The 18,420-nt window shown below is 48.7% G+C and overlaps 1 protein-coding gene and 1 long non-coding RNA gene across 2 annotated transcripts in view; both read left to right on the top strand.

Moving 5' to 3' along the window:
• Window positions 1–347: 347 nt before the first annotated feature.
• CUNH10orf95 (chromosome unknown C10orf95 homolog) lies at window positions 348–11,925 on the top strand. The gene is made up of 2 exons (XM_085307425.1): window positions 348–402; window positions 10,991–11,925. The coding sequence occupies exon 2, from the start codon at window positions 11,052–11,054 to the stop codon at window positions 11,724–11,726; it is 675 nt and encodes a 224-aa protein (XP_085163551.1). The 5' UTR covers window positions 348–402; window positions 10,991–11,051; the 3' UTR covers window positions 11,727–11,925.
• A 4,540-nt stretch (window positions 11,926–16,465) lies between these two features.
• The window catches only part of LOC146601323 (uncharacterized), a 2,871-nt gene continuing 916 nt past the window's right edge, over window positions 16,466–18,420 (top strand). The window contains exon 1 of the long non-coding RNA XR_014896180.1: window positions 16,466–16,814. This is a non-coding gene — a long non-coding RNA (uncharacterized LOC146601323). The remainder of the gene's footprint in view (window positions 16,815–18,420) is intronic.

Here is an 18,420-nt window from a genome sequence, read left to right as displayed (position 1 = left end):
GTGTGAATCCTATTCCTTGGTAAGGCTTCTTGCTAAAGCAGGTGTATTTTGCATAACCTTAGTGGTTTTGCCCATGGGCAATGAGGACTGTTTAAGGTTCACTGGATATGTAATGCAACTGCTCAAGGAATGAACTTCCTGATCTGCTTTCCTTAGTTACCAGGGTGTGTTTGGATGGGCTGTGAAGCCCTGGTTACTAGTGAAATGCTCTTGTAAGRAGTGATGCAGTATCTTAGTTCTTCTCTTTTTCTTCTTTTTCTTTTTTTTTCCCTTAGTGCTGTGTTAAGGTGCATCAGTGAAAAGAAGCTGCAGAAAGCAAGCTGCCTTCTGAAGACTGGATTGTGTATCCTAGTCATCCCTGATCCAAGTGAAGACATTGCCTTGGCTGTTTTAATTCCCAAAGTGAGTACCTGCATGCCAAACAAATGTCTGCTTCTGTCTTTTTGTCCTTTAAAGACTTGTCCACATTGCAATGTTTTACCAGTCACAATGGTAAAATAATACTAATGCTAGCTTAAGCTATTGCAGTAGTAGGGTACAGCTGGGATGCTCTAAACTTAGTATGACTTCTTAAAAATAGGGATGCTTAAATCCCTCTGGAAGCAGAGCCTATTGCACCTTATACCTCCTCTTACTCTAGTAGATCAATGTCAGCATGTAGTAACATAACTCCTTGGTTAGTGCTAGTGGTCTAGCCTGTGGTTTTCCCAGGATTTGCTGGTTGTGAAGGATGCCAAGGTACAGTGCTATCACTATATGATGATAGGCCTTAGGTAATTTGGTTTAGAAAATACGACATAAAAATTACTCTGAATGGCTGTGTTCTTGAAACCACAATACAGCATTCTAAATCACTTAAATCAATGGTGTAACTTTTAAATAATATTGTGTATTCTCTGAAGGCTATAACAGAAAGCGTTATTTTTCTTTTTCTTTAAGATACTGCAGAGTCCTAGATCAGCAGAAGCTRCAACTCTTTACTTGAGGGGATTCAATTCTGAGCTGTAATTCAAGCTCAGAAGCTTGAATTTAAGATAAAAGCATAGTGTGTGCTTAAAAATGTGTTATTGTAATAAACTGTTCTTTATATGCTAAAGAGAACTATGTCATACAAGCTCAAATTCTGGATAACCTATTTCATGTCCTGTTCCATGCTTTCCTTGTTGATCCCATGGGAGGATCTAGTACAAATGTATAACAAGCTACTTTCTTTTCTAAACAATGTGTCCTCAAGGCAGGACAGACAGCAATGGGTTGTCAAGTGGATCCAAAACACAAGCAGTTAAAATACAAATAGCTTTGCTTTACTATTTGATGCTAGTGCGTGTCAACAGTTGGAGGAAACCCATTGTGAGTGTGAAATCCCTCTGGAGAACCCGGATGCATAACCAGTTAAGGCCTTTGCTTGGGACAATCTCCTAGTTTCCTGCACACTTCAAGGGCAAAGACTTGTAATCAAGCAGCTGAGAGAGGAYGATGCTGTGAAAGTATAAAAACATTCTGCGTGCTGGAGCAGCATGTTTTGGATGCTATCTGCATGTAAGATAAGAAAGTGCCTGCAGTTAATTGGAACTAGGCAGAAGAATCAAGGCTGAAGTAGAATGATTTGTCTTAGTGTGTGTAAAGTAAACAATATATAACCAATAGGAACTGGATAACTATAAGGGAGTTTGAAGGATTCCCCGTCTCTCCCCCCTCTTTGGGCAGGAACTTGCAAGGCCACCCATACCATTATCAGTAATGCCATATAAGGCTAAGATTACCTAGGTAATGATATCAGAAACACGAAACTTGAGTATGGTTGTAGCAAAACTGAGACCAATGGGGGAAAATAATTAGGGATGGGCAGCTCATCTGGGAGGAGACTGAATGGAGGAAGGGAGGTACAAGCCCGTGGAAAAATAATCTGGCATTTTTGTAACTGTTGGAAAAACCAAAAAAAAAAAAAAAAAAAAAAAGCGGGTTGGGAAATGGAGAATAAGGTGAGGAACAAAGGAGGGCAGAATTGGCTGGTGGTAGCATTGTGGATGCCTACGGATGGCAGTGAAGCTGACCTGTGGACCTAAACCCACTGAGGTGCTAGAGCAATGCTCCCTGGACAACCTGGATTCCTCATCAGGTCTAGATCTGCAGAACTTAGGGTGGGATGGTAAAGCAAAGAGAGATGGACTTGCACYCTGTTGTTGAATGGTGCGGGACGGAAGGGTGATGTATCTGTAATTTAATAGTGGYAGTGTGTGATTCGTAAGATTTAGTTTTACAATTGTATGCAAAATGATTAATTGTAAATTAATAGTAGTGTTAATTAGATTATTGATCACTAATAGGCTTAGTTTCTTTAGTAGTGTGTTCAGTTAATCAATAAAAGTTAGTCCCTTGAACCGAGTATGTCTTAAGGGTGCAGTCTGAGAGGGAAGAGCTGGGTCCTGAAGCAGTGACTGGGGGTTCTTAGAGGCTCTCCTGATCTGGAAGCTTGAGCTGAGTGGTAATAAGATGTTTTGGCTGAAGGGAGTGTGTAGATAAAGAAGAATAGTATCYAATTACTCAAGTGAGGAGGAGAGGAGTTTGTTAGTGCAGGCTATGTTGAATGAAATATTTAGGGGATCTGTGGGACTGAGCAAGAGATGCTCAGCACTGCAGGGGCTTTTTTTTTTTGTTCTAGTCAGAGGCTTATGAAATAAAGAACATGCGTGAAAAGCTTGTGGAATAACTTGCAAGTATCCCATAATGAGACTCTAATACTGTACTGCCATAAGTCTGCTAAATAAACAGGCTGAGTAATTACGGGAGTTGAAAGAAGAACTGAGTGCAGGCAAGGAAAAAAGGTAATGCTTGATTAAAGAAAAGTACTGTGTTCCTGGGAAAGGGTTTAGATCAGAAAAGGTGGCAGCTCTTGTTAGGGCAGAGATACTTGGACCTCGCGGGAAGAAGACTGCCCTTAAGCAAAGGGTGGCTGTTCATTACTAGGATGATATGACCAGCTGTGGTAGTGAGGGGAGAGCTTTAGTAACACAGGAGGATATGTCAAGAAAAATCTGGGAAGAAATGGAAGGGGTGACCTGTATATGTGGACAAAATCTAGACTTTGGAGCAGGCAGGGACAGTTACCAGGGCCTTGCCTGCTGACGTGGGGGGACCCTGTGGTAGCACCTATGTTTTATTCTCAGTAGTGCAGCTGTTCTAGACCTGCTGCCTTATCTAGCACCTATTGTGGGAGTGGTGGCAACTCCAAACCCCCCTTGGTCAAAATGCAACTTGCTGCTGACTGCTATTTGAGTGGAGCTGTGCAAGGGGGGGGGCATTTTCAGAGACAACTAAAGACTTCCTCTGTGGCGATGAAGGTTTTTCCTGGCTTCCTCACTCAGTCTAGGCTTTCCCCAATGCTTTCTGGAACACTGCTTTGAATAGCTGATTGAATCTCCACCCTCTTTGAAGGGCTGGTATGACATGTAACTAACATGTCTTAACCACTATTTCTGTGGCTACCGATGTGCCAGTTGGAGCTCTCTTCTTGATGGTCTATCACTAGCAACACCAAAATTCAGAGGGAGCTGGGTGAGGTTTGGGATTGTCTGACTTCAGAAGCAAAGTCCCCTTCCCTTTTTTCGTGGGGGAATGTTTATGGCAGAAGGTCTTGGAGGAGAGCTGGGACTGGTTTTAGCTTGCACCTTAAAGGGAAGCACTGCTACTTGAAAATAGGTTTTGTGTGAGTCTTCTGGGCAGCGTGGCTGTTCACTCCCATCTGTGGAGGGACGTGGTGTGTCTGAGATCCTCTACTCTGTCATCCTAAAATGGTTTTATCAGCTGTGCTGATTTTTTTTTTTCGGTTGGCTCCAGCAGCTGTAATAATTTGGACAATGTGAAACTGCTGGAAAGGTCCCTCCTGTGGGTTGTGGAGAGAGTGTGGAAGTAGTGGGAGGCAGAGTTGAAATGTGGGCACTTCTGGGAGAGCTTCCTGCTGATGAGGTGAAGGTGCTACCCCTCAGCTGCTGCTGTGGCCTGGCTCTGGGCCCTAGGGTAGGCTGGAGGCCACCTTGCTGTCTCCCTCTGTCTGCTGTGCTGCTGCCTTCTTTGGTCTTGAAGTGTTAATAGTTCCTTTTAGCATAAATCTATCAAACTGATTCTGGACTGCATCTCTCCTGTTTCTTATAATAATAACTTCTAATCTCTTTCAAATCCTTTCCTCCTTTTAGCTTCGCCAGCACTCCTCAGGGAATTGCTAAGCTTGCATTCAGAGTACCTGTACTTGTATGCAGAGCCTTCTTTCTTGTAGGCTGTTTTCAGGCTGCTTTCAGTATCAACAGGCACTACAAAGGAATAGATCAAATATCCTCACTCTTCCAAGAATTAAAAGCTGTGTTCTCCTGCTTAACCAAAATTTCCATCTAAAAATATCTAATGGGCTATCAGTGCAAGGAGATATTGGTAATGGCTGCCCTGCTCCCAGTGTTCAGTGCCAGCTCTGCCTGAAGTAAGCTAATCACTGCAGTGCAGTGGCTTTATAGAAAATGAATTACAAGCAGAAATCTGACTATTGCAATTTTCAGGGTACAAATCTCAAGCAAAGAGGTTCTCTTGAGCTGGCCTGCTTGGTTCCAGTCCTGCTATGCCAAAGAAGTGACTGAGGTACTATGCTGCTGCATTAATTCAAGCTGTGRCCTGCACTTTTAGTGAAGTACAGGGGTGCCACACAGGTACAGAGAGCAGGACTGAGGCAGGGGCCATGATGGCCTTCAGCTCTCTCCACCATGTAGCATTTTGCTTTTTCTAGAGACTACAAGAACTCATCTCTTCCAAGAAGTTGATCCTCCCCTCAGATTGTGCAGGACTTTGCTTAGCAAATGGGAGTCATAATTTGTGCTTCTGTTAATCAGTTGCTTCTCTGTGGCACCTTGTTGTATTAGGCATGATGTAATAACCCTGCTGTGGAAGTATTTACTGCTCCTTGTCCCCTTTGCTGGGATAGTGCAAATTTACTTTTGACTTGAATAGTATGGTAAAATCCTGTGGTGCTGTTTTTTCCTCCTGGGAAAAGGAGACAAAACTGGGAAGTGCTTCCATGGCTCAAGTGAGCAGATGCCCACACCAGCAATGCTAAGTAAGCTGGGTGCTTTCAGGCCTTAACTTTTATCTGCTCTGTAACAAGCTGTTGCATTGTATTTGCATTTCTATGTTGCTGCCAGGCCTCTGAGGCTGAGCAAGAGCATCTCCTTTAGGAAGGCAGGCAAATGCTTCTGTCCTATAAATCAGTACTGGTGGTGGAAGAGCAAAGCTATAGTGTTCTGCTGCATGTGAGGTCTGGAGTGCATGCAAGGTGCACATGTGTGGGTGTGTTGGGTTTTTTGTTAGGCCTTTTTCCTACTACTAGCCTGTGCTACTCCTAGCTAGACTAGCACACTGTAAGGGAGAGCCTCCAGAGAGGAACAGAAGTCGTGACTACTCTGGAGTGGAAAATGCCCAGTGTGCCTGTGAGTGTCTGAAGGCTGAGGTAAACATGCTTTAGGAAGTCTTGCTCCTCAGCAGGTGCAGGGCAGAYCTGCCTCTTGGGGTGTGCAAGGGAGATACAGACTTGTTCTGTCAACTGCAGAGTCTCAGCTGCCTGGGAGCCGTTTCAGGCCAAAGGCAAAGTGGCTGCTTTAAGTGAATGAATGGATATGATTCAGGCTCTCAACAGGCCTTAATGTGCAATAACATGGCTTTGCTGGCTGGGAGTGCATAGGAATTTGTAGGCAGACCTTGCTTGTCTAACTGAAATGAATGAATATATATCTTTTAACCTCTTGCTTCCAGTCTTTGAAGTTGTGTGTGTAGCTTTCTAATTCCTTCCTCCAAGTGAGGCCATGACAAAGGCTTTGCCAGATGGCAACCATTCTGYAGAGCCCACTCAAAAAGGGAGATTAACTGGAAATAGCTCATGACTTTTTCATCATCTTGGTCAGGGAAAATGTTGATCTTAGTGTTCAACTATCCCTGTACCCTTGGGAGTTGCTACAGAGCAATGGCAATTGGCCTGTGGTTTTTGTGGGGCGGGGGAAAGAACAGGAAAGGAAGAAAGCCAGAAACAGTCTAAAAGTTTGGGTGATGGAACAGTGGAGAGGAAAACCTATCTAAGTAGAAACTGCTTATTCTGTCCTTCTGGGAGCTGATCACAGGGCAATGGCATGAGCAGAGAATAGTCTTGGTCAATCCTTGGAATAAAATAGGTAATTGTGTCACTTCCTGTGGACCGAATATGTTGGCAGTTGTATTGGTTTACAGTATGCTCTCTGAGGAAGTTGCTGAGATCTAAATGGCCTGCTCAGATTGCAGGTGTGACCTGAGGACATGGAACCTACCACAGTTTGGCKGCTGCTGCAAACACCTTGGTAGCACTCACTGGGCTGTCAGACCTGGAAAGGAAAGATGTGGATATCTGGACAGTCAGTGTGGAACTAATCTCAAGATATTACAGAYTTTTCTTATAAAGCTCCACACCTTCTATATTGATCTGTGTCTATGCTACAGTCAGACTTGTTTTAATTTCTCTTAGGGACTGGGCAGTCTGACATGGSTGTCAATACTACCTGTGATCCTAGGTGTTCAGCTCAAACTGGTCTTCCTGTTTCACAACTGCCAGAAAACTTTCCCAAATCTAAAGCTTGCTTTAGCTGACAGTGGAAACTCTTTGCCTTGAGAGATGTCTAGCAAAACCACACTCCTATAACACTAGGAGGTAGATTATTCTGTAGATATAGAAGTGCCCAAGGCTAGTATGACTGATTAAATACTAATTAGTGGTGGATTCACCTGTAGTAAATAACTACAGAACAGTGGTGAAATATTTACTACAGGTGAATCCACCACTGTTCTGTGGTTAAGCTTCTGTATAGCTGAACTATCAAGTGCAATGTTTGGCATACAAAGCCAAAGAGTACTTGACTGCTCCATAGCACCTCAGCTGATGCATGGCTTGGTCTGCAGATCAGGTGTTTTGGTGCAGTTCAGGGAGACTGACAGCACAGCTTTCAAAAAGTGTGAGGTGGGAAAAGCTCTGCCARATGGCTGAGGGGTGGCTGAAGGAATTTCTGGAGTTGGCTGTGGCAAGTCCAGGAAGAGTTTGAAGTATATTCTCTCTTAGTGAAGATGACTCTTGCATTTCAGCTGGCTCTGACCTTGTCGAGTTTTCCCTTTCCACTTCTGTGCCTGGCTTCTCCTTTGGCACCAGAGATGTGGGGCTTTTCCAGCATGACCAAAATTGCTGGAAAGGCTTGAAGGGAGAAGCTGCTTTGTCACTGTGGCCTTCCTCTCTGGTTGGTTTCTTGTTGCTCTCTGCCTGGCAACTGTAGCTACTGTGCCCCCAGGCTGGGGGGAGGCTCTTCTACCAGGCGCAGCAGGGCCTCCCTGTCCGTGGTCTGTGCCACCAAGGAGCTGGTGAATACTGACAACTATCACTGGCTCTCAGCAGCAAGGAGGCACTGAGCAGAGCACATCTTGAGCTTTAAGGACTCTTTTGCCCTTTCCAGCTGAGGACATCCAGGTGCTAGGCAATGGATCTGGTGACTTCTCCCTTCTCTTCCCCAAGGCACAGCAGAGCTTGAAACTAGCAAAGGGAGGGATAGGGCRGTAGCTTGAAAAGACAGGTCTGCCAGGTTCCCCTCCATCCTTTGMTCATACTGTTGTTCCTGAAGGTGGTGTGCCTATCTGAAATGCCCCTCCCACTAAAGATTTCTGTAGTTTCTCTTCTGCTCTTGAAAGTGAAGTAAAGTAGAGCATAAATTACTTATCCCAACTTTTCAACAGCCTCCCACTTTTATTTGTGGGAAAATTATTTCTCACTTGTAATACTTTCATAACCACCCTTGGGGCACTGTGGCTGGAAGTGCTAAAAAGTTAGTGCTGTTCTGCCACTGACCAATTTATTCAGTGAAGAGCCCATGGTTGCCCTAGAGCCCCTTATGTGGCCTGTCTATTCCTAATGCATCACTGCCTTGCCTGCCTGCTACCACCRCTTTGCAGTGGTGTTGGTGACCCAGGCTTTCTTCTTGGCTGGTGAGTGCCCAGCTTGGACCAGATGGTGGAAGCAGAGAACTGCTTTCCAAGCAGGGAGCAACTCAGGGTGGGAAGAAGCTGAAGGAATGACTTGCTGGTGCCAGGAGTAGTTTGCTGGCTGATCCCAGCTGCAGGCATGGCTTGCAAAGCTAGGGCAGCCTCTGGCTGCTGGCACTAGAGAGATGGAAGTGGGTGAAGAAGGAGAGAGAGGGGATGGGCCCTTTCTTCAAAGGGTACTACTAGTAATGTGTTTTGGGGGGGGAGGGAAGAGAAGGGAGTTGACTTTGACTTCTAGCCATCTGATGGTCTAGCAAAAGATTGCCCTCCTGACAAACCCAGTTTCCCTGAAGTACTACTTGCTCTCCTTTTGCAGTGAGCATGGGGTGGGTCAGGCAAGTTGGTACTAGCCCTCTTCGAGCCTATCTGCATGCTCAATTTGTTGCACCCTAGGTTAGCTGTGAAGTCTAGCAGGGCTTTCCTCCAACCATGGTCTCCCAAAGACAGCTTCTGGAAGTTGAAGCAGCCTGAGAGTCAACACGAATGATAGCTACTGATGTAGTGATGGGGTAAATCATGCTGGCAGCTTGCAATTGGCAGCCCTTTGGAGCAAATGACTCCGGCTCTGGAGGGGCAGGGCAGGAGCCTTGTGCCTTCTGTGCACCAAAACCCTGCTGCAACAAAACTAACAGTTAGGACCAGGGCCTGTTCTCTGCAAGTCAGGACTTGGGGCTTGGTTCCTGATGCTTGTGAAGATAAGTCTCTGTTAGGGCAATCTGGAGAGCTCTGGTATTCAGGAGGAGGGGAGGAGCTCTGCATTGGGAAGTAAACAGGAACAGGGCAGCCCCAGGCAACTGTGGAGTAGAGCCTGTAAAAGCAAAGTTAGCAAGAGCCTTGGCCGGTGAACAGGCTTGCCCTGATGGGTGTGCAAATGTTGTCTCGGCTGTGAAGTGTTGTCTGGGGCTGTGAAGTGTGGTCTACATTGTGTCAACTGTCAGCACCCTCCTACAGGGTGATCTGCTTCCAGGGAAGTGTCTTTGCTTCTGTGGTTGGGAATGTGGCAGTACTGCTCTGGAGCTYCCTGTACTGTGCTCACTCCTCAAGTGATTCTCCTCATTATCTGCTCAGTTTGTTGCTTCTTGCCAGTCACCCTGGCTGAGCCACCAGCATAACACAATTGTCTTTTAGTGAGAAATCAAAGCAACTAACAAAGGTGCTCAGGGCACTCAAATCTGAGCATTTAGATGGCCCGTTACGCAGGTCTGGCTCCTGCCAGCTGTTGAGGGAGGTAGGTGTGCTCTTTGCATCTAAACAGTTGGCGTACAGACTCTTTCCTCTCTCCTGGCTGCAGAGAAGGCCCTGGAGCATTGATGCTGTCAGTCAAAATGCAGGATGCCCCAGTGGACAGTATGTAGGCCATCTGTAGCTTTTGAGCTGAGCTAAATGCAGGAAATATCCTGCTACAGAGCTGGGTGGACTTCAGTCAAAGCAGTTAGAATTAAACAGCTTCAAAGCAAGCAAGCTCTTTCTTTGTAAAAGGCTTTAACAGAACAGTTCAAACCTCTTAATTCTTACCTCCTATCTGGGGACAGAAGCTAAAGCATGCTGCAAGTGCTGTGCTGCACCTCTGTTGTTCAAAGGTACAGCCTGGTCTTGTCTAAATTAATAATCTAGTACTGTTCCCTGTGCAGGGGAGCTCTGCACCTGTGACAGTCTGGCTTGAGCTGGGGCTGTTTACTAACTTCAAGTGACAAGAACAACTTGTGCTTTTCTTAAAACATTGTGTAGTACCCACACTGCTGGTGGCAGGCTGTTTCTCAGCTTCTTAGGGGACTGCCAAATTTCCTGTTAGACTGGAGGAAAGCACTGAACTCAGGAATGAGTCTCATCTTTCCTTTTTGGTCAACACCCTTGTGACAGGCAACTCGTAGGTGATATTAAAAAGAGTGTGTGCAGGATCTGTGCACTGTGGGAAAAACCTCATGCTCTGTGCATGGCCTTTTCCTGCCTCTCGTAAGAAGCTTTTTAATAGGAAAAAAKAAAATAGCTCACACTGTACAGCTTCCCTTCCTGTCCCTGGAGATCTTAATGAGTCATAAGAGGACATTGCTTAATACTCTGAAGGGTGCTTGGACTGTCCAGCAGTGACAGGCTAGGAACCGGGTTCAGCTCTGGGTCAGAGTTCCCCGGAATAATTGCACCCTTAAATGTGAAGGCTAACTGGTGAGACCAAAATAGGATGCCTTTATGTGAAAGCTTGCTGAGGAAGTGCTGGTGCTCCTTGGAGATCTTTCTGACTTCCCTCTCTTGAGGCAGAGATGTTGAATGCCTTTATTGCTTGTTTCCCAATTGGAACAGAAAGCAGGATTTTGATAATGTGACTTTCTCTACCGACTCCAAGTTGKATATGGCTGGAGGAAGAGAGGGGCCGGAGGATAGCTTAAAAAGGTTAACAGAACTGCTTGTCCAGGCAGAGTGGTGACTGGAATGAGTGCATGGTGCAGCTGCAGGGCCAGGCTGGGTCCCCTCTTCCTTCTCTTTGCTTGCTTTATTTTCAAGGCTCTTCCTTTTGTGCTCACTTTCCCCATTTGTATGCCTGATCAAGGATGCCTTAGATTCTTGCAGTCTGTCTGTCTACCTTTCGACTGTGCAAAGACATGTCTTGAAAATGAGGCTGTCTTCTGCCCTCAGTGGTTTATGGCAGTTTATTCCCATTCTTGTAAGTCCCAGAGAGMTGGATGGGTTAAATAATGAGCCTTGCTGAGCAGCTAACAGGCAATTTCTGCCAATGTGGGTCTCTTCTTTCCATGTTACAGCCCCTGCAAGCAGCAAATGTGGGGGGCTCCTTTGGTTAATTAGCTGGTATGTTTACAGTGCTAGGGATGATTTTCAAATCCAGTCTGGTTCTGGAACACATAGAAACCAATATAAATTGTTTCTGCTCTTTGTTGTCTTGTTTTCACAGCTTGTGAGACTCTGCAGCTGCTCTGGAGAAATGTCCTCTGTGTAACTCCAGCTCCTATACCATGTACCAGTCTGGGTTTGTGCCACGGGAGTATTACCCGACTGTGGTTCCACCTTCTGCCTGTGCCTACCTACCACTGCGAACTGGGAGAGTGGATGACACAAACAGCTCTGTGATGTTCCCTCCCATCCACATGCACAACCTCTACAGCCGTCCCATCACATTTGTGGTAGACAGGAACAGCTATCCTGACTATGCAGGAAATCAGGTAGAATATCATCATCTCTACAGTGCCTCCAATCCCTACTTCCATCCATACTACACCTGGCACTTTCCCCCTGTGGTCCCCATCCCTCTGTACAATCCCTATGCAAACTATAATCCTTACACCACCTATCAGAGGCCAGATCAGTATCGAGACACTTGGCCGGAAGGCTTCACAATGAGGGGGGAGCTTCAATGGGGGAAGCTTGGAAAGGTGTTTGGACCAAGGAAAGAACTCCCAGAATTTGTGAAGGATGATCTCCGGAGGGTTTATGGCACCTACCCACGGACCAGTGTCTCCATAACTTACAGGAATGGGGAGTTCTTGGTCAAAGGAGACCCCAAGGTAGGAGAGCAGGAATACACAGTGGAAAAAAAAGTCATCCAGCGGGCTCTGACCCCCAGTGCCAGCGAGGCAGATGACAGCAGTGAAGACCGGAACCGGAAGAAGAAAAAGAAATTAAGACGTTGATGTAGTCAGTCACTTCCTGGGCAGATGCTCCAGAACCCTCATGGGAGCCAGTTGGCAGCTGTTCTTGGTGCAGCTGGGAAGTAGTACAAGCAATGGATGACACCACTCCTGTTGGCTTTTAACTGCTCCCCATCCTCCACAAGCTTATGGCAGCTTTACCTGGTGTAATGTGTGGTGCACGATGCCCGTCCTGTGAAGAAACTGCATGACACTTGACTGACTCTGGGATCAGCCCTTTGGTCCTGGCTTTGAAATGAATGTTTGTTTTCCACTGCTCTGAGTGATCAGCCTGGTTGTGGTGGTGGTGGGGAGAGGGGGTGTTTCCAAACAGCAGTCCGTCCKTCCTTCCTTGCGCAAGGGAAGTTCCTGGAAGATGGCTCCCTTCCTGGCAGTCCCATAAGGAGACCAAAACTGAATTTCCTCCAAGTTGGAAGCAGTGTAGGTCCCAGAGGGGAAAGCTCTTAAACACTGTAAAGAGGGTGATTGCCTGCATACCTTGTCACAGCTGTTTTATGACCATACTGTTGTGCTTAATCACTATGTGATGCTTGTACACAACACTTCCCTACACGCTGGCAGAAGATCTTGGTATTCCTGTCCGTTTATGTTTGGTAATCTGGTGCTTAGTTCTTCTGGCAATGTGTCCTTGTTCAAATCACTGTTCAGGGCCCTACTTTGGGTTTGATTTGGCTCTTACTGGAGGTGCTGATTCTGCAGTCAAGTTACTGGAGCTGTGTGAAGCACAGTGCTTCAACAGGTTGGTCTCTTGGAAGGGTGAACTTCAGAAAGCTGTGGAAACCTGGAGGGGTGTGAGGCACTAGCTTACAGACTTCTATACCTTTTAAATTGTTATTAATAAACAATAAAAAACCCAAGTGCAAATAGCCATCCTTGTTGTTTTTTAGCTACCAGACAGTCTCTTCTGTGCACAACACAAAGTTGCTAATACATGTTGCAAAGCTGTTTCTTTGCAAGTTGTGGCTTGCTCCCTTCCTCTAGTTAAGTGTCTCCTTTGCTGCTGTGGTTTGTAACTGAGYGCTGTCCCTAATGGTGGGATGCTGTAGAAACTTCATCCCTGACTCACGTGTCCCTTRAGGTACTTGCTTTATTCAATGTGCAGCTTAAATTTTAGCTCTTGAGTTGCAGGAATTCAGTGTCTTGTGCTTGCCATCTGTTCTGAAGTGGGCATGAGCAGAAGGCCTTGGTTATCATAAATGGCAGGAAAGGGCTTCAAGTGGTGCAGGCTGATTTGGAGTGAGCCTCTGACCATGGCACCTGCCRCTTGGAGTCTGCTAACTTTGCGCAGTTTAAACGCTCTGGGCCCTTAGATAACTGTTCTGTCGGAGCACTGGGTGTGTTTGGAGGGTGAGGGGGAACGCGTTACAGGTGTCAAAGCCCGTACGTGGTCCCTGAGAGCAGCCAAGAGAATAGAGCAACTTTGTGCCCTTCTRCTCAGCCCTTGTGAGGCCACAGCTGGAATACTGCATCTAGTTCTGGGCTCCCCAGTACAGGAGAGACATGGAGCTACTGGGGAGAGTCCACCGTAGGGCTACGAAGATGATCCGAGGGCTGGAGCATCTGCCCTAGGAGGAACGGCTGCGAGAGCTGGGCCTCTTCAGCCTGGGGAAGAGAAGCCTGAGGGGGGATCTGATCAATGTGTACAAGTACCTGRAGGGAGAGTGTCAAGGGGACGGGGTTGAACTCTTCCAGTGGTACCAAGCAGCAGGACACAARGCAATAGGCACAAACAGAAACACAGGATGTTCCCTCTGAATATGAGGAAGAACTTCTCTGTTGTGAGGGTGACAGAGCACTGGACCAGGTTGCCCCGAGAGGTTGTGGAGTCTCCTTCTCTGGAGATATTCAAAGCCTACCTAGGTGCAATCCTGTCTAATGTGATCTAGGTGACCCTGCTTGAGCGGGGGATGGGGTGGGGGGGTGGACTAGATGATCTCTGAAGGCCCCTTCCAACCTCATCCATTCTATGCAAAGACTATGGCTGCTTTTTTTTTGGTCTTCAGGAGAGGAGGAAGTTTTTAACTTATTAAAAACAACTTGTGTGGAAAAGGTACTGCAGTAAGGATTCACCCCAGAGCACCCCAGAGGTGCCCTTAGCAAACCCTATTGGGCTGTCAGTTTTTTTTTTCTCTTTTTTTTTTTTCCTTTGCCTCTTCCCCCTCCTGATGTCTGAGGCTAGATGGAGCAGAGGTCTCACAGCTGTCTTGCATCGCACAGGCCCGTGGACTCCCCAGAAGGGTCTGGCATGTGCTCTGGGAGAGGCAGAGGCTCTGTGAAGGAGGAAGCAGGGCTGGTAAGGAGGATATCAGCAGCACACAAACTTGCTGGTGGCCAGATGAAGATAAGYGGCAACATGGCCTACCCCACTTCACTCTGTTGCCTTTCCTGCTCTATTGCAGTTTTTAACCTGGCATTTTATTTGCTCCAGAGTTTTTTAGGTTGCTCTTGAGCTTTAAGTTTCTTTTGGTGCTGTGATTTCCAGYGTAATTGGGACCTCTGAAGCTGACTAACGTGCCCTGGCTAACAGAGCTGTRAGCCCTTTTTCCTGGTGGGACGCTAGCTCAGGCAGGGGATTTGGTTGCAAGGCATGACTGTGAGTCCTCTGGCGTTTCTGGACAAGGGTAGGATGCTAAAACAGTCTCTGTCACAGTCTCTGTGCAAGTTCAGTCTCCTCTGAGATGTTTGGACCCTACTTGCACTGCGAGTAGTTTCCCCAGCAAGTCCTGCTTGCCACTTCAGGCATAACTTTTGAGTTGCTCCTCTTGCACAGCCTTGATGGGCTCTTCTGCATCACGTTGGCTTGCCTCAGTTTGGCTGTTGCCTGGCAGCTTTCTATCTATGGGATAGCAAAGACTTTCTGAATATACAGGGGGAATAGAAGGCCTCTTCTGTCCCCCTATAGCTTTCCCCAGACTGGCAGTGGGGGAGAAAAGCTTTTTAGTACAGAAGGAAACTGGACTCCTGGTCTGTATGGCAATGAAGAGAGTCTGTGAGGATGGACTTGGGGGCCCTAGGGACTCTGAATTTCTATGAAGGGCAAGTAAGTGGCTTTTTTTTTCTAAATTTATGCAGCAATTCTTTCGCGTTTCTTCATTTAAGCAACTGCCAGAATGCCTCAGCAATGATCTGGATTTCCCGTTCCCCAAACGGCTTCTTGGAAATGGCTAAATGTTGCGCCCAGATAAAGTGGTGACAGGCCTGAAGCAGACAAASTGCTGCAGAAACCTGAAGCTGAGTTGATGTTTCTTGGCTGCGTTACAAACAGCAGCAAAGGCATTTACTGAACGGGCCTGAATAGACCTCCCTGCCTGGGAGTCCAGCCGCTAACGGCTGGCAGCTAATCAGTTCTGCCCTCAGTTGCCAGTACAGGAAAAAAAAAGCAGCAATTCCTGTCATAATTTCTCACTCTTCCCTGGCTAAGTGGAGCATCCTGTGCYAGTAGGAGACCTGTGGCTGGGTATCCCACAACCTTTATAGATGCGACCGGGCTGTCGGAGCTGGAAACAGCCCTGGGAGGGCTGCATGGCTATGGGTTAAGTGTGGTGGAGACCCAGGGGGGCGAGGAAGGGGTGCTAAGAAGAGGCTGGTTCACATGAGACCAGCTAGGAAAGGAGAGAAGGAGCACGGGGTTAGTCTGCTGCTGCTGATCAGATGCTACATGCATTACCCAGACCTGCASGATACTTTATCCTGAATGTCACCCTTCCGGCCAGTAAATGCCAGGTGATGGCTTTGCACTGCATTGCAATGGAAAATACTGAAACTCGAGGCAGCTGGCCAAAGTATCGCAGAGGTGTAAGAGGTGGAAAAAGAGCCAGTTGCCTCTACTAAAGCTTTCCATGCAGGAATGCTGCTGAGCTGCCCAAATACCTGCCAGGGGCTCTTCCTGGCTTTCTGTGCCCACAGCCTTCCCGCTGGGGACATCTCCAGGGACGGAGGGGAGGCAGTGGACACAACCCTTAACTTTACTGGGCCTGGTCTGTTTATCTTCTCCGAAGTTTTGTTTGGTTTTGCTGCCCGGACTCTGTACGGGAGATTGCTGGGCACACCCAGGCTGTTGTTCTGAGGACGTATTTTTAGCGCGGGTTTACAATCACATGCAATAAATCAGCGGACAGCAAGATATTTATTTATTTTCCGAAGTGCCACTCCGCTTCCAGAAAGAAGAAACCTTTATAACTGGGCTTTCCCCCCCACCGCTTTCTCCAGCCATGGGTGCTTGAGAGAAAGCCTGTTAAAAACACCCTTTGAACACAAGGTTTGCTGTGGTGGCCATAACTCACCTCCATCCCCACCATCTTTTCCCTGCGCGGGAGCAAAGAGTTGTGCTTTCCACGCAGGAAGAGCTCACAGCTGCTCGCTCGTCTTGAAGCTTATTTGCTGCCCAGCTGCAGAACTGAATCCATAGGGCATTTTTGGATGCTTTAACGCCTATGGAATTCAGTTCTCAAAGCCAAGCAGCCAGCACAAGTTGGCTTCCCATGGCCCCAGCCGGCTGTGTCTCCATCTGCAAGCAGGAAAAAATAGAAAGAGCTAATTATATTGATGACACAATGCAGCTGACACAGATTTTTGCAACTGGGAACCGCTGCAAGGAGAGGGCCTTGGCACCTCTCGCTCTGCCCYAGATGTAGCACATCCAGCAGTGTCTTTATTTGGAAACTTTGCTCAAGCTGGCTGCTATTTTTTTTCCCACGTGTTGTCCTGTCATTTGGAGCCACCGTAAAGTTTCAGATCGGCCCTGAGCTGCAGGAAGCTGCTGGAGCTGCAAGAAAAATCCCRTTTCTTCCAGATGTGCCCGTTATTCACAGGAGCCTGAGGAATCCTKCCTGGGTATATCTGCCTCGTGCAGGTCTGCTGCGGGGAGGCAGCGCATCCCTCGGCTGAACCTGCTCTTCCTTGGACGCGTCCAGAAGAGGGAAAGCCAAGCCCTGGGCGTCGGGAGGAAGCCGAGCAGCTCGGCGCTCGTGGGGTGTGCAGGGCTCCCAGCAGCGCCTCTCAGCCCYGGTCCCCTCGGACCGATGCCTGCGCTGGGGGAAATGCCTGGCGCGAGGAGGCACCAGCTAGTGGGTGAGTGGAAATAGTTTGCGCAGCAGCTGCTAACGTGGGTGGACCAGAAGCCACAGGGGAGCCTGTCGGTTTAGGATTCGAGGAGGACAGAGGTAATTCTGCAGTTTAAAAYGAGCAGGCAGAAAGCCTTTCCCAAACACCCCCACCCCCGAGCCTGGTCCTTTCCAGCTGCCCGAAGCTTTTGCCGGCAGGGAGCCGATGCAGCAGACCTGAGGGATCGAGTCTCTGCCTGGAGCAAGCCGGGCCGTTCGGGTGCATCCAACACCTTAACGCATTAAGCTCCTTGCTCCCCCTGCCCCCAGCCCTCTGGTTTGGGCTGAAGACCTCGTGTGAGCTCGGTCACCAGCTGACCCTGGTCCCCACCTCCCCCAAGGGGAGCCTCTTTCCGGCATCCAAAGTCCTGGATGCCCCAATGGTGCYGGGGTCTTCTGCTGAGACACGTGGGAGGTGCTAGCACTTCTGGGCAGGGAAGATAAAGCCCCTTGGTCCTTCCCTTCCCTCTCTCCATAAATCCATGCCTGGGAGTCCAGAAGGACGTTGGTGCAGCGGGGCACGATGGAGGGACCAAGAGCTCCCGAAGCTGGACCCCAGTGCTCCTGTGGCACGACACAGTGTCCTGGCCGGGAGCGAGGGCTCCTGCGCGCTGGGTTGCTGCGAGCGGCCCCCGAGGTGCAGGCGCTGTGGGCAGGCTAGGTCCTTGGCAGGACCAAGGCAGGTCGAACTTTGGTAGGTCCATTTTCAGCCAAACCTAGAGTCTAAGCTGGTAAGCAAAATGCATGGAAAGACTTGAAGACTTTTTTTTGTTTGTTTGTTTGGTTCAGCACAAAACTGAAGCTCAGCGGCTTTCCTCGCCCCCAGAYGGCGGGAGGCAAGTGTCCCGGCGAGCTGAGCCCCGCTGCAAAACCCGGGGCCCCCCGGCAGCAGGTCCTGGCCCCCGGCACATCTCGGGGACTGCGGCGGGTTGTTGGTCAYGTCCACGAGGCAGTGCCGGCGCGGGAGAGGCGGCCCAGGGACCCGGCTGCCCACCGGGCTGGTTTGCAGACCCCCGTGGCGGAGACTTGCCATATCCACCAGCCCCCGGCAAGCTCAGAAAAGTGGAGTGAGCGCCTTTCCTCCTCCTCTTCCTCCCTCTCCTCATCTTCCTCCCTCTCCTCCCTGTGCAGGCCGCTGCGCTGAGGAAGCGGCGCTAACGAGGTGGCTCGTTAGGAAGCGGGGCAGGAAGGGAGCTTTCCGGAGACGCTACGGCCTGGCCCGGCCGAGCGGGGTCCCRCCGCGGCAGTGGGCCGGGAGCGACTGCTGCCGCAGACCGGGTGCTTGGGGGCGCAGCTCGTGCCCGGCCCGCTGGCGCCCCGCGGAGCGCCCCGGCTCTTCCCGAGGTTTTGAGCCTGCGTCAGTGCCGCCCTGACCYGTGGGGAGCGGAGCAGGATGGACGGGGGCACCGAGGGTGCCGTTTTCCCACGCAGGGATTTGACCAGCACAGTGACTTGTGCTGGGGGGGGATAGGGGGGCGGTTTTGCCTGCACAAATTCAATCCAAACTGCCAGGGAGCTGTAGCTCTTTCTGGCCTTCACCTGCTCTCCCTTTCCTGCATTATTTGGCTGGAAAA

The sequence above is a fragment of the Rhea americana genome, unplaced genomic scaffold, assembly GCF_003343005.1.
Source record: "Rhea americana isolate MKP2758 unplaced genomic scaffold, rheAme1 scaffold_104, whole genome shotgun sequence".
In the NCBI taxonomy this organism is placed as follows: Eukaryota; Metazoa; Chordata; class Aves; order Rheiformes; family Rheidae; genus Rhea; species Rhea americana.
This window is presented reverse-complemented; position numbering and strand designations above follow the sequence as displayed.

Bases quoted from the DNA above. Each gene is read 5' to 3' on its own strand.
- CUNH10orf95 (XM_085307425.1), top strand. From the start codon at position 11,052: ATGTACCAGTCTGGGTTTGTGCCACGGGAGTATTACCCGACTGTGGTT.